The following is a 15,268-nucleotide window of genomic DNA, read 5'->3' on the forward strand; positions in this document are numbered from 1 at the left end:
AAGAGTTTTGCACTTAAATCTTCTCTCTTCAGCATGTGGTCAAAAACAATTTTCCATTTGCTGAGAAAACGAGCAGCATGGTTAAACTACAGAGGCAACTGATGGGGGAAAGCAGCTGCAGGCTTTGGAGTGTCACACTTGGTGTGACAGACATTTGCATGTTCCAGCTGCTAAGTGACCTGATGGGAAAAAAAGGAAATTTTCCAGGGAAATTATTTTTTTTGGGGGAAAAGGGTGCTGTGGCTTGTATATATGTGAGTGAAGCCACATCTGTGAGTCACTCACAACTGCCTCTCATGGAGAGAGCAGGGGCAGAGGCACTGCCACTGCTTGGTGCCTGTCCCCAGGCTGAGGACTACGGCTGGCACACGGCAGTGCCCACGCTGGGCTGGACTGCAGAGCACCTGGAGAGGCAGTCCCAGAGCGTTCCCAGGCAGGGATCTGGAAGAACCAGTGATGCAGCTTCCAGCCTGCTCTGCCTCCACCCATCCCAGCTGGCAGCTGTAGCAGGAAGAGATGAGAGGAGAGAGGAAGTGCTGGGAGGTGCAGGCGTCTCCCTCACAGGGTGAGAACCTGTTCAGAGGACAGTGAGGGTCAGAGCCAGTGGTTTATGTGTAATAGTCATAGCTGTGGTATGTGCAGAAGCCTCCATCACCCTGACACTGGTGTTTCCCTTCCACAGAAACCACGTGGGAGCGGCCGAGCAGCGTGCCTGGCACTCCAAAGAGCCCTGTGTCACAGAAGAGCTCTGCAGGTACTGTTTGGTGCTGTTTGACTGCTGCACGGGGTGAATCTGCTTCTCTACTGTTCAGCAAAGCAAAGGAAAGTGCTGTGATATCGTGGGATAGAGACTTGATGTTCATATAGAACCATGGAATGGTTCAGGTTGGAGGGGACTTTAAAGATCATCTCACTCCACCTGCCATGGGCAGGAACCCTTCAACTATTCCAGGTTATGGAATATGCTCCAAGCCCTGTCCAGCCTGGCCTTGGACACTTCCAGGGATCCAGGGGCAGCCACAGCTTCTCTGGGCACCCTGTGCCAGGGCTTCCCCACCCTCACAGATTTTCTCTTAATCTCTGATCTCAGTCTATGCTCCCACAGCTTAAAGCCATTGTCCCTGCTCGTGTCACCCCAGACTCTTGCCCAATGTCCCTTTCTATCTCTGCTGTATCCCTGCTAGACACTGGAAGGGGCTCTAAGGCCTCCCCAGACCCTTCTCTTCTGCAGGCTACACAGTCATGAGAGTGTAGCACAGCAAACATGGTGGGGCTTTCCCTCCTGACACATCTTCTGGGCTATTATTTCCCTGCCAGCCCATCTGGGTGTCTGAAGTGTCCACCCAAGAGCTGGGGTGGCTCCTTCTGGGAGCACAGAGGCAAAAAGGGGCCCAACAAGCACCTCCTCAGTTCTGCTTTCTGACAGGGCAGGGAAATTAAAGAGCTGCAGATACACATGGGCTGGCTGATGCTCTTCCAAGCAGAGCATATGCACAGCAAAGAGTTTTAGCATGTGATGGCTACAGGGGTGACCATAGATATCATCTCTGTCTTGACTTGAGGTCACAGGGAAGCAAGTAACAGAGTTGGATGTTTAACTGTACTGAAAAGCTCTTGGGTTCTGCAGAATGACAAAGCAAAGAAAAAATTACTCTAGAATAAAGTGTTAAATGTAAAGGCCATTGCTGCCAGCTGACTGTAAATAAAGAAGGTTAGAGAGGATGTTTTCCTTAGGGATTTTTGAACTGATTTGCCTCCTTATTAGCAGGACTGAGTGGGTAATCTGTGTGAGGATTGTGCATTTCATTGTGACCAAAGGATGTATAATGTAGTTGAGTATCCTGTTTTAACACTACTTTGAGCATGATTCCTTGCTCAGTATATTAAAAAAAGGGCAATTTATAGTTCCATGCAGGAGCCATAAACATCTTGCAAGGCATGCTTGCCTTCTTGACATGAAAACTCAGCTCCCCTGGACCAGTACTTTTAATGGATGCCAGGTGCCCAGCAAGCCACTGTGTCACTCTCCTCCTCAGGTGAATGGGGCTGAAAACTACAACAAAAAGCCCATGGATTGGGATAGGGGCAGGGAGAGATCACTCATTATGGTCATGGGCAAAACAGACTCCACTCAGGAAATGTTGAATCTGTTGCCAATCAAATCACAGTAGGCTAATGAGAAGTACAACTAAGTCTTAAAACACTGTGATCTGTATATGCACATTCAGTTATGGGATTAGTTTTTGTGCAGTTTTTCATTTGCTATCAGCAGCAAGCCTGCTAACTCTCCCTCTGTTCTTACAGTGAATGGCTACTACATCTCTGGGTCCCCAGTACACCAGCTCGACTCGGGTCACATGAGCCTCCGAAAAACCAGTGGGGACCCCCAGGTAAGTTTTTGGGAAAAAGCCAAACGGCAGGATCCAAGAATAAATGGGTTTCTACTTAAGTAGTTTAGGAATTCACTCAGAACAAGAAGTCAAGAGGTCATTTTTTTTTTTAGAAACTCTCAGATCAGACAGATTTGTTGCATGTAGCATAGTCTTTGTGTCCAGCTAGTAAAACAGTAAAAAATGCCAAGATCCTTTGGATTCTTTTTTGTCCTATCACTCCTTTCTGAAAAATGCACCAGTCCACTTCAGTCACTATTAAGAACCCTATAAATGTTCCTGCCACTCCAGCCTGAACCCTGGGCTGTGTCCAGCACAGTCCTCTCTTTACACTTGCACATCCGCCCATGTCTGTATCTCATTGTATTTTCCTTCAGCTCCAGCTTTCCCTCCCAAAGACAGTATTCACAAAGAATTCATCCAGAGCTTTTTTCTCAATGACTTCATCCACTCTGGCCTGTCCTTTCACAGCCCCTCCTCAGAGCCTCACCCAGCACATCACCCTGAGTTAACCTTCAGGATGCTGACCCATGGACACTTGGCCTCCCTCGCCTTTGTCCAAATTTCCAATAAATATCTCTGCACTTCTGCTTGCAACACGTCATATCCCTGGGAAAGTCTTCCCCACAGGTCTGCAGATGCAGCACAGGGCCCTCTTCCAGCTCCTCCCAAGAAACTCTTTGCTCCCTGCCAAAACATCACCATAGGGCCATGTGACTGCCACAGCTGGTGGATCACACTCCAGTTGGGCTGTGCTTCCCCACCCAGTGGTCCCAGATCTGATTTTTCTGTTTCATTTCTGTATGGAAGTGGTGAATCCTTTTGCAGTGCTGAATACCCCTGGGGAAAAGCGTGTTTGATTGGTGTGCTGCTGCCACGTGGACCTGGCCTGTCTGGTGCTCTCAGTGGCTCTCTGACATTCTCTTTCTTGGTCTAAGTTTTGTGATGTCTGACAACTGTCCTGCTTTGCCTTGACCCTCTTCTCACATGCTGCCTCTTAAGTAGTTCCCTTCAGCCTTTCACTAGATCAGTATTCCTGGTTTACATTAGTGGCATTTCTCATGATACTGTCCAGCTCTTTGGATTCCCTGTTTCTTCCTCATCAAACATCTTGTACTAACTCCCTGTGCTGCTGTTTCTCTGAGCAATTTGCCTGGGGTGGAGACAGTGAGCACCTAAACTAGGTCAAAAGCATTTTAGAATCTTATGTAGTGCATTACCAGACACCCCTGTCCACACATTTACTGTGACTCCCTCAGAGAACCCAAATAAACTTGTAGGCTGTGACTTCCTTCAAAAAGGCCCTTGTGAATCCTTGTGCCAAAAAAAAATATACTAATTTCTCAAGGTATCTGACTCCCATGTTTTTGTAGTTGGCTTGGAACACAGATTAACTAACTGCAGAACTTCCTTTGTAGGAAGTCATTTGCCATCTTCTGTTTTTACAATGTTGAGTCTTACTTAAATTCACATCTGAGATACATGAGGAGTCATAGAGTTACAGAATGGTTTGGGTTGGGAGGGAAATTAAAGTCCATCTTGTTCCAACCCCTTGCCATGTGCAGGCACACCTTCCACTGTTCCAGGCTGCTCCAAACCCCATCCAACCTGGCCTTGGACACTTCCAGGGATCCAGGGGCAGCCACAGCTTCTGTGGGCAACTTGTGCCAGGGCCTGCCCACCCTCACAGGGAATGATTCCTTCCTACTATCCCATCTAACCCTGCCCTCTGTCAGTGGGAAGCCATTCCCCCTTTTTCTATCACTCCATCCCTTGTCCAAAATCTCTCTCCAGCTTTTTGTAGGCTGACTTCATGTACTGAAAGTTTCCACTAAGGTCTTCCTGGAGCCTTCTCTTCTCCAGGCTCTCTCAGCCTTTTAGTGCTATGCACTGCTTTGCTCAGCTGACTCAACCATCAGCCTGTCAGAAATCCCTTTCATGACTCTTCCTATTCCCTTCCTTGCCTCCATGATAATTTCTTTCTGCTGCTCCATTATTACAGGGTTTTTTCAAATTGAACTCCTGGCTTCATCCCTTTGAACCTGCTTTGAATTAGTTTTGAATCTCTAACTGACTGGTGATGGCATCAGTTCTCAGAACAGCTTGGGGAGCTGCTTTTCCTGGGAGCTGGGGCAGTTTTTGCAGAAGAGTCCTTAGTAAAGAAAGCATCTGACCATAAACTCGTGGTTGCAGGAAGCTGTTCTGCGTACCCTCAATGTGTCCTGGGCCATCCTAAGCTGCTCTGCTTTGACTGTCTCCTTGTCTGTCCCTGGCACGGGCTGTCTCCCACTGTGGAGCAGCTCCCAGGCTTTGGCCAGGATGCTTTCTTAGACCTGGGCAGCAGCCACCATGCAAACAAACGCTGGCAGGATCCCTCCAGCAAGCTCAGCCACATTTCTTGGAAACAGGTCAGGGGGTGGGGGGAAAAGCCACAACTGAAAACAACACGGAGCTATGCTGTGCTGGGCACGGGGCCAGACCTTGTTTATGGCTTCCTAGAGAGCAGCTGAATGCTGCCCGTTCAAGTTGTCACAAGTGCCACCAAGCGGACAGCAGAGCAGCCCTGGAATGCACGTGTGCGGTGCTAGGCACGATGCTGCTGCTGGCTGTCGAGTCCCAGGACGGGCAGCGGGTGCCCGGGCGGTGGGATTTGGGGCGGGAGTCCCTGGCACAGCCCAGTGATGATGCCAGGAGCGATTCACGTGCTGCAGATCAGCTGTCACAGCATCTGAGCCCCACCAGGGACCCTGCGACAGCGGCAGGGGCCACTGCCCGCCTGCGGGGACTGTGGAGCACATTTATGTCCCTGTCCCCAGGGGGATATGATGCCACCATTCCAGGCAGGTAGTGTTAGAGTCTAGGGCATCTCTTTGGTCGCTTTGGAGAGTCAAGGACCCAGTTGGGGGGGTCTGGCCCTGGACAGGGAACCCGAGAAGGTAGGACCTGTCTGACGGCAGGACACTGCCACCATCGCTGTCCTCAGCAGTGGATGTCACCATCCCCGTCCCCGTTCTCGTACCCAACAAAGTGCCACCCCGTGGGACACTCCTGTCCCCGTCCTCAGGGGGGTGTGACATCCCACGGCGTGGCACACTCTTCCCACCCCCGCCAGCGGGTGCCACCGTCCCGCGGCGCAACCAGCCCCGGCTCGGTGCGGCGGGGGCGAGAGAGGCGGAGCGGCGAGCCAGGGCCTCCCGCAGCTCCCCTCCCTCCATCCCTGCCTCCCGAGCCGAGCCGAGCCGAGCCGTGCCATGGGACCCGCCTCTCCCCGCCCCGCGCAGCCATGCTGGGCTCCGAGAGCGGCCGCGATGATGCGCTCCGCTTCCCTCCGCAGAGCCCGGGCTCCCCGGCGGCGCCGCGGCGGCAGAGCAAGGAGAGCAGCCTGACGGTGAGTGCGGGCAGCGGGCCGGGGACCGCGGGGGTTCCGTGCCGGATAATGGGGAACCGCGGGGGTTCCGTGCCGGGGAACCGCGGGGATCCTGTGCCGGAGAACCGCGGGGATTCCGCCCTGGGCACCGGGCAATGGGGAACCGCGGGGATTCCTCTCTGGGTACCGGGTAATGGGGCTGGAGAACCGCGGGGATTCCGCCCTGGGCACCGGGCAATGGGGCTGGGGAGCCGCGGGGATTCTGTGCTGGGCACCGGGCAATGGGGAACCGCGGGGGTCCTGTGCCGGAGAACCGCGGAGATTCTGCCCTGGGCACCGGGCAATGGGGAACCGCGGGGATTCCGTTCTGGGCACCGGGCAATGGGGAACCGCGGGAATTCCGTGCTGGACAATGGGGCAGGGGAACCGCGGGAATTCTGTGCTGGGCACCGGGCAATGGGGAACCGCGGGTATCCTGTGCCGGAGAACCGCGGAGATTCTGCCCTGGGCACCGGGCAATGGGGCTGGGGAGCCGCGGGGATTCCATGCCGGGCACCGGGCAATGGAGAACCGCGGGGATTCCGCGTTGGGTAATGGGGCTGGTGAACCGCGAGGATTCTGTGCTCGGAATTGGGTAGTAGGGCTGGGGAACCGCGGGGGTTCCGTGCCGGAGCATCCTGCCCGTGCCGGGGCGTCCTGCCCGTGCCAGAGCATCCTGCCCGTGCCGGGCCGTCCTGCCCGTGCCGGAGCATCCTGCCCGTGCCGGGCCGTCCTGCCCGTGCCGGAGCATCCTGCCCGTGCCGGGGCGTCCTGCCCGTGCCGGAGCATCCTGCCCGTGCCGGGCCGTCCTGCCCGTGCCGGGGCGTCCTGCCCGTGCCGGAGCGTCCTGCCCACGCGGTGTTTTGGTGTTTCCACGCCGGTAAAGCCACGGAGGGTTTGGGTTCTCTGCCCTGCGCTGGGTTTCCGTGGAATGGTGGTGGTTCCAGGATGAGCAGGAGGGAACGCGGTGCCTGATGAGGTGCCTCGCAGTGTGAACCAGGTGTCCTGAAAAAACTTCCTTATCTAATCATCTCCCCTGTATTGGGAGAAGTACTGAAGAGTTAGAGGAAGAAAGACAGAGCAGGATCTTTTTTTTTTTTTTTTTCCCAATCTATATTTGAGGTGTCAAGAAGGTTTCTTGTGCCTAAGTGTCCAAATAAAGATTTCTGGTGGAAAGTGTAGGCGAAGGATTTATATTTCAGTGTGAAATTAATCTTACATTTACTTTTAGTCTTTATAATTAAATATAACTGACTCCATGAGGACTTTATATAAGAACATGTAGTGACGGGACAGGGAATAGTGGTTTTAAATTGAAAGAAAGGAGATTTAAATTAGATAGTAGGAAGAAATTATTCCCCGTGAGAGTGCAGAGGCCCTGGTACAGGTACCCAGAGAAGCTGTGCCTTCCTCTGGATCCCTGGAAGTGTCCAAGGCCAGGCTGGACAGGTCTTGGAGCAACCTGGGATAGTGGAAAGTGTCCCTTCACATGGCAGGGGGGTGGAACAAGATGGGCTTTAATGTTCCTTCCAACCTAAACCATTCTGTGATTCTGTGTTATGAATGGAAATGTTCTCAGTTGTATGATGTATCTCAGTTTACAGACATTAATATGTTTTGTGTGCTTGGTGACCTCATCTGGAACACAATTAGCACTTATGGACTCTTCAGTGCAGGACAGATGATTAAAAACAGAAGGGAAATAAAAATAGATGAATGAAAGTGGCTAATAATAGGAAGTTTTATTTAAATGGAAATCAGAAGAAACAGACAGATAAATTAATTTTCAGCAATAAAGGACAGGCAATAGCCATGCTTGCAGCTGCAAGTATTGGCAGGGTACCAAGTCCCTGAGAACAAAAGGAATAATTTAATATTACAGATTCTTAATGTTACTATGAGGAGGAGATTGTTGTCTGCATTATCACATGCAGCCTGCAGATTTATTCATTAGTGGGCTGGGTTGCTGGTGGCAGAGACCAGGGTTCAAAGGAAGCACATAGAGGTGTCTCTGACTGAGATGTGGGTCAGCCACTGCCATACAGGGACAGTGTTCTGGGGCAGGAGGGGGAAATCTTCAACAATTTTTGAAAAAAAACCCACTTCAGTCAGTGATTTTAGTTATTAAAATTGGCGTTAGCAATGCTAGTACTGTTAGTTGGTGTATTGAGAGTGCAGTGTGCTTTGAAGCAAGTATAAATCTGTATGTTCAGACATTTTTGCAGATGTCTAGGTGAATCAGCTGTTCCAGGGCTGCAGTGGCTGGGGCAGCAGACAGGAGCAGCCCCTGCCTGCTCACTCTGCAGGGCTGAGGTAAATCATGGGCTGAACATCATGTCCAGAGGGACTAGACGTGGTCACACAGCAGGCTCGCACTGGGCTGCAGGAGCACAGGAGCAGGAGTGCTTGTTTTTCTGCAACCCCTGCTGCTTACAGGGTGAGGGCTCAGGCTGTTCTCTGAGGGTGGTTTTCCACATTTGCTGGCCCACGTGCCATCAGGTAACATCTGCAAAGCATGAAACTGTGTGTTATGTCAGGGTCACTGGGTGTGCATTTCTCCAGCAGAAGCCCAAAGCTTTCAAGTAGGATGAATCAGATAGACAAGAATAAGCTAATTTTAACAGCTGTTTGCTCCAAGCCATTGCCTCTATCAAGGCAGCATTGTGAAAAATAAATCTCATATGGAGTGTAAACTGTAAAACAGTGTAAGTGTTTTTGCTGTCTCCTAGGAGGTTCTGTTTGCTCAGTGCCACTCAAGCTGACGTGGGGATGTTCTGGTTAGCAGAGCTGCAGGGCATGTCCTTAGCTTGCTGTCAAATGCTTTTCCTTGGTCTGTAGCTGTGCTCAGGCAGAACCTCTTCTTGCAGAGGGGAATTCTCTAATTTCCTTCAAGGCTTTTGGTGCAGAAAACCTCCCTTCAAACTGAAATCCTGTGGCACAAAAGCTGCAGACATCAGGTGATGTCCAGCCAAGCTGGTGCTGCGTCATCGCCTTCAGCAGAGGAGTGGGAGCATCTTCTCAGGATGCATCTGCCTCCTCTGCATCCAAGTAGCATTAAGCAGCACAGCTTCTAGGAACCCTGAAGGCAGGTGGAGCTGGAGTATTTCCCATCTGTGTGCAACCAACAGGAATAATCTGGTGATTTCTTCTTGGTCAGTGAATGTTATCGACATGCTCGTCTGTCTTCTTTGGGAGAGAAGCTGGAATACTCCAGTTGGGTTTATCAGAGGCTGCTATGAAACTGCAGGTGTGCTCTGTGCTGGTTTTACAATGAGTTTCAAGGTGCTCTCACTGTTTTAAGGCTGGATGGTTTGCTGGCTGATTCCTGAAGCCTCTGGCCACAAGTTGTGTGTGAAAGCTGGAGATCATTTACAATAGGTGAAGGAGAGTTGAATGGAGAATGTACAGGGGAATATCACCTGAGGAACACAGCTGTGTCTTACTTGGAAGAGCAGGAAAGCTGCCTGATTAGAAGGTATATCTGAGTGTGGTTTTCTTTCTTAAAAATTCTCCAGTGCCTTGTTAGGATAGTGCAGGACTTGGAAAACGCTGGTGTTTGGATTGCATGTGCTGGACACGTCAATGAACACGTGCTGCAGATGGGAAGATGGGCAGCTTGTGCACAGGAACTTGGGATTTCCTGCTGCTGTGCTCTCCTGTGTCTGGCCCAGTGTGACACACACGGGGTTGTGCTGAGCACAGTGTGAGGCTGCACGTTCAGCACAGTTCCCCCTCTGCCCTGGGGCTGACTGTGTGGTACACACCATCAGAAAAGCCCTGATTTGGCAGGGCCTGAATAACCTCTGAACCTTTCTACAGATGGAGCAGGTGAAGAGGGCTCCTCCACACTTTTGGCAGAATCTTCCCTTTGAAATAGGAAGGAATCAATGGATTTGTTAACAGAGAGTACTTGAGTTGTCTGTTCTTCCCTTCTGTGGTACCATAGCTGCAGCATCACCCTACCAGAGCTAAAGCCAGGGCAAATTCATGGAGTTGAAGCTACTCAGACATAGCCTAGGCATTTCTGGGCTTCCCTGTTTGGAGGTCTTCTGAGGTCTTCTCCAGCCCTTGCATTTGGCTTTTTTACCTAAATAGTTCCCTTTGCCACATAAACTCACTTAGTGGAGTTGGATGTTGTACTTCTTGCATCTCAGCTGAAATTGTAAAGAAGATACTCCAGTGAAGCAATCTGGCACGTCTCTTCCGTATTTAAGGTGCTGTGAATGTGTAGAAATCAGAAAAATAATGTGCATTTTTAAGTTGAAGAAATAAGCAAAAATGTTGCCCTGCTTTAGTCGCTTTAGCACGGCACAGTGAGCTTGCCTGCTCTGTGCTCATTTATTTATGTTGTGTATGATGTAATAAACATGTAGTTGATTATCTAAGCTTTGATCAAATTATTCTTGTTTTATTCATGTTGCTTGGCAATGTCTCAGTTACTGGTGAGTGGTGGCAATGACTTCAAAGCCTGTAGAGTCTCTGAAATCCGGGAGGTTAATGTGCACATCCAACCCAACAAAGTTGATTGCTCCTGTGCAAATCCTGTGCATTCACCTGGCCCCTGGGTCTGTTCCTCTTCTGTCACCCTTTTGTGTCTCAGATGTAATTAAGAGTCACCTACAATGTAAACAGCTCATTTTGCCATGACTTCCAATGTACTCCTGGGAAATAGGAGCTGGAATATTCAGCTGTTAAGGGTATAATTGCATTTAGTACACAGGCAAAAGTATTTTAATCCACTGAATTTGGCACACAGCTTGTCAAGAGAAAAGCGTCAGTTTGTGATCCCTGTGTGTCCTCCACCAATCTTTGTTTGTCACGGTGTTTTTTTCCTTCTCTGACTCTGTACCTCCTGTCCTCTGTGATCCAGTGGCTCTCTGACAGGTTTTCTGGTGTCACTCGTGGCCAGTGGCAGCTGGAAAGACAAGCTGCTGTACTCTGGCAGGTTTGCTCAGCTCTTCCTTGGGGTTTTGCCCTGCTGGTGCCTTGTTATTAGTTTTGCTCTGTTGCAAGCTGACAACAACCATTATTTTGATGAAGAGGCTGCATAAGAACTTAATATCATGATGAGGCTGATTATCCCCTCAGCTGTCCCAGTGGAACTTGTGGGAATGCAATGCAGGTCATCACACCTTGTTTTCTCTTTGAGTTCCGTGATTCCATCATTATCTGAGAGACGTGTTTTAATTTGTTTTGTTTCTTACTGGCAATTACAGCTCTAATAGTCACCTTCTGCAAGCTTTCGTTAGGCCTTGCTGGCATTGTTAGGATATCCACACTGCCACAGGTTTGGATTTGGAGCTAGGCAGCTCTCAGGGATGTCAGCAGAGTGTGATCTCTCAAAATTAGTGAGAGCAGTGTGTTTGTGTCATTGTCCATGGGACTGATGAAGCTGATCAGTGCTGTCAAACACGGGGACATCAGCACAAGATACTTTGGCTGTCCTTAGCATCACTCAGCTTGTCAGGGTGACCAAGCTGGTGAAGCAGAGTGTTGTTTTGGGTTTTTTTTCAGCTTTCTTTGCTTTTAGAAGCAAGGAAAGGAGCATTTCAGAGGGAGAATTGGGAGGGGGGAATGCCATTCTGTCACATTGCTGCTGCTCAGTGCCAGCCTGGTGTTCCCCTCCTGCTGGGAGATCCTGAGAAGTTTTAGAAATACTAGGAAATACCAATCCAAGAGCTCTTGTTTAAGTGTGAGAAATCTGGGGTAATGAAAGGAAAGAAAGATCACAGGATTACCTATGTAGTCATATGTAATTTTTAGTACTATTGCTAGAGTTTTGAAAATTTTCATGTCCGCTGGTGGGACTTAGTGTAAAAAGCTGTGAGTTCTGTAAAATTCTGTTTACCATAATCCTTTTTTTATTATTATTTTTAAGATTGTAAAAGCTTCTGCGTTTTTGATTTTTTAATTCTGGCACCAATTCTCTTTTAAAAGTGACCCAGATGGCCTCATGACTCTTTCCAGACAATTCAGCATCATTTCCAGACAATTCGGTCTTCGGAGAAGTGAAGAATATTTTGATTTATTCCTAAAACTTTGAGAAACACGTGAATTAACCCTACTTTTATCACCTGCTGATGAGCATATTCACGGTTCACTTCCTGCTGCATTCCTGGAGTTCTGCCCACAGCAATGGAGCACAGTCTGCAGTCCAGCCCTGGCATTCCAGAGACTGTGGTTATTGCTTCAGGACATTGAGACTCACTGTCACATCCCTAATCAGCAGCTTCCAGCTGACACAGACTGAGTTTTTGTGAATCAGGCACTGCCTTTAGCAGGGAATGGGGATTTCCCATGCTGTTTCTCTTTGCAGATTTTTAGGCTGCAGGATACAACTCCTGTGTCCCCACTGCAGCCCCCCTCACTGTCCTGGTGCACAGTGCCACAATGGGATGATCCAGCTCAGGATATTCTATCTTTCTATGCTTCTGTGATGCCCAGACTTCTGCTAAAGGCTGCAGAATACACTTAGCAGCTGGTTAGAGCATGGCCATCCTGCTCTGAACCGAGCTGATGTCCTGTAACTCCTGGTGCATGACTCTTCTGATGGGGGACACAAGGGAACAGGGAAGGTGTCTGTGGTTGGGACCCTGTGGCCAGCCAAGGCTGGCACTGGTTGGAGGTGCCAGCTCTGGTTGGAGGTGCCAGCTCTGGTTGGAGGTGCTGGCTCTGCCTGGACATTCTGCCTGTGGCTGGAGGCTGGCACTGTCTGGAGGTGCTGGCTCTGGTTGGAGGTGCAGGGTGGAGGTGCTGGCTCTGGTTGGAGGTGCAGGGTGGAGATGCTGGCTCTGGTTGATGATGCAGAGTGGAGGTGCTGGCTCTGGTTGGAGGTGCAGGTTGGAGATGCTGGCTCTGGTTGGAGGTGCAGGGTGGAGATGCTGACTCTGGTTGGAGGTGCAGGGTGGAGGTTCTGGCTCTGGTTGGACGTGCAGGGTGGAGATGCTGACTCTGGTTGGAGGTGCAGGTTGGAGGTTCTGGCTCTGGTTGGAGGTGCAGGGTACCAGTGCATGGCCACTGCCTGCAGAGCCCAGATCTCTCACCTGCAGGTCAGTTTGAAGGGAGACGGAAATCAAGACGTGGTTTAGGATCTAGCTGAGGTGACAGCCAAAGACACCATGGTTACAGGCTCCTCAGCCTGCTGTGGGATGGACTGGCAAGCCCTGGGCAGAGTGATTTATGTGGAGCAAGCTCTTGCACTGTTACAGGAGAGCTGCTGAGCCCCCAGCCTGGGCAGAGGCAGCAGAACCAGCATGGGTTTGTAGGAGCAGCCTTGTGTCAGCTAAAGGTTTTGTCTGCTCTGCTCTGGCACGGTGTGTTTGGGCTGTGTCAGCACCCACATCCTTTCTGATCCTCTCTGAATAGCCCAAAGGCAGATTCACTGTGTGTCAGCCCTGCCTGTGGGTCTGCCTGTGCAGCTGTGCTAACCCTAGCCACAGATTTGTGTGTGGATTTCCTGTGAGCCCTAACTGATCCAAAACAAACCCCCACCCCCACACAGTTACATCTGTGTCTGCCATCCCCAATATCTGCTGATCCCTTGATTAATACTCACGTGCTCTTAGTGTTGCCATGGCCCTGAGAGGGACTGATTTTAGGGTGCCTGCCTGGCAGGGATTTGGGGTGAGCATTACAAACTGGCACTGAGCTCTGACTCTTGCTGGTGCTTCCTCTGAAAGGCTTGGCTGTGTCCAGGGTTGTTCTGCAGTAGCTGTGGTGCTCATTGCCCTCACTGTGCTGTTATCAGGCTGTATTGTTCCTCTGGGATAGTTTAATGAGCACTTGGATTTTTTATGCTGTTGTTTAATGACCGTGTGATGAGTCCTGTCTGACAGATCGCTGTGGCTTCTGCACACTGAAGGTTCACTGACTCCAGAGAGCCCCTGCTCCTTCTTACACAGAGCATCACTTCCACCTGAAAAGGTCTTAGAGATAGATTGAAGGGCTGTGCGCTGAAAAAATAATTCCTTTTTTTTGTCATCCTGTAGGAGACTGGCATAGCCAAGGGTGTTTTGCACCAGTAGTGCCTGCAGTGCTCTCTGTGCTCTCTGTGTTTCTGTGCTCAGGGTGTTCTCAGGGTGTTTCACATCAGGTTTTTTACCACAGTTTTTAGGGATCTGGGAGAACTCCCTGCGTGGTGCTTTCCAAATCCAGCAGGTTTTCCTCATGTGAAATGGATAGTTTATTTCCCCCTGAGCCTGCTTGCAGAGAGTACCATTCTGGGAATACTCAGCTGCTGTTTCCATGCAACAACCAATTTTTCTTCACTGGCATGCGTTCACTGCGGATTTTCTGATGGGAAGCACGTGGATATAACTTTTTATTTACATATTTCTCATTAACAGCTAAATTTCATTACTGTCTAACTCTCCATATTTTTTTGCCTTTTTTTTTTAACAGATCAACTGTGTGACTTTCCCCCACCCTGATGTAATGCCAGAGCAGCAGTTGCTGAAGCCTTCAGAGTGGAGCTACTGTGATTATTTCTGGGTAAGTAGGCAGCCAGCCACATGCCACGTGCAGCTCCAGAGCTTCCAAGAAAGTGGAATAAGCAGCTTGATTTGTGATAAAGGAGAATTTGGGCTGAGATACAATGTGTTCAGGGAGTACCAGGGGATGCCAGTGAAGATCTCCTGGAAACATCTGACCAGTCTGAGATGTGCCTGATCATCAGTGACATATTTGAAAATGGTCACATTATCACAAAATTTCTTCAGTTTCTTCCAGTCTTCTGATCCCAGTGAGCCCTAAATCATTAATGGTGTACAGACTGGGTTTTTTTGTGTGTGTCTTACAAAAGTTCCTGCCCTGTTTGGTCCTCCCTGTTCAAGCTCAGCCAGTGCTTGGCTCCGTGGGTTGGTCACATCTCGATTTCAATTAAATTCTACTTAAAGCTCTTTACTCTTGCAGACTTTTATCCTCCCTTAACTCTGCTCACAAGAATTTCCTCTTTGGCCTTGTCATGGTCTGCCCACAGCTCACTCTCCCTCTTCCATCACCTCCCCTTCTCCACTGTCTCAGCCTGCTGGTGCTGCAGGGCGTCCTGCCAGTCTCTTGCTTTGATTAATCTGGCATTTTCCTCTGGCTGGTTGTGTGGGGGATCTGCAGTGCTGAGGGAAATGTTCTCTGAGAATTCATTTGGTGGAAGAGGGTAAGAAATAAAATAGGGAGGCAGAGAGAAAAGAGGCAGCACAGAAACTGTGTTGGTTCTTGTAGCAACACTGAAGGCAGTGGAGGGAAGAGCTGTGTAAGAAACAGACAATGAGGAATGAGATGTGTAATCTGTGGGACAAGTTGCTGGTTTTACAGCAGATCTGTGCAGACTGGCTCTGTTTTCCTTAGCACAGATCAGAGCTGAATTTGGCAGTGTGTTAAAGGTCTTTCAGGGCTGTGTTCCCCCTGGAAGGAGCAGCACTGACCTGTCCTCTGCCCCAGCAGATTCCCGTGTGCTGCTCCAGGATTCCTGCCCCTT

The 15,268-nt window shown here is 50.0% G+C and overlaps 1 protein-coding gene across 2 annotated transcripts in view; it reads left to right on the forward strand.

Moving 5' to 3' along the window:
* Nucleotides 1-15,268, forward strand: part of GAS7 (growth arrest specific 7) — a 76,868-nt gene that overhangs the window by 37,408 nt on the left and 24,192 nt on the right. For both annotated transcript variants that reach the window (XM_063410147.1, XM_063410148.1), the window contains exons 3-6: nt 683-754; nt 2,305-2,390; nt 5,725-5,778; nt 14,197-14,286. In XM_063410147.1, the coding sequence (XP_063266217.1) occupies nt 683-754; nt 2,305-2,390; nt 5,725-5,778; nt 14,197-14,286 (302 nt within the window). The remainder of the gene's footprint in view (nt 1-682; nt 755-2,304; nt 2,391-5,724; nt 5,779-14,196; nt 14,287-15,268) is intronic.

Source organism: Prinia subflava, chromosome 12 (assembly GCF_021018805.1).
Source record: "Prinia subflava isolate CZ2003 ecotype Zambia chromosome 12, Cam_Psub_1.2, whole genome shotgun sequence".
Lineage (NCBI taxonomy): Eukaryota > Metazoa > Chordata > Aves > Passeriformes > Cisticolidae > Prinia > Prinia subflava.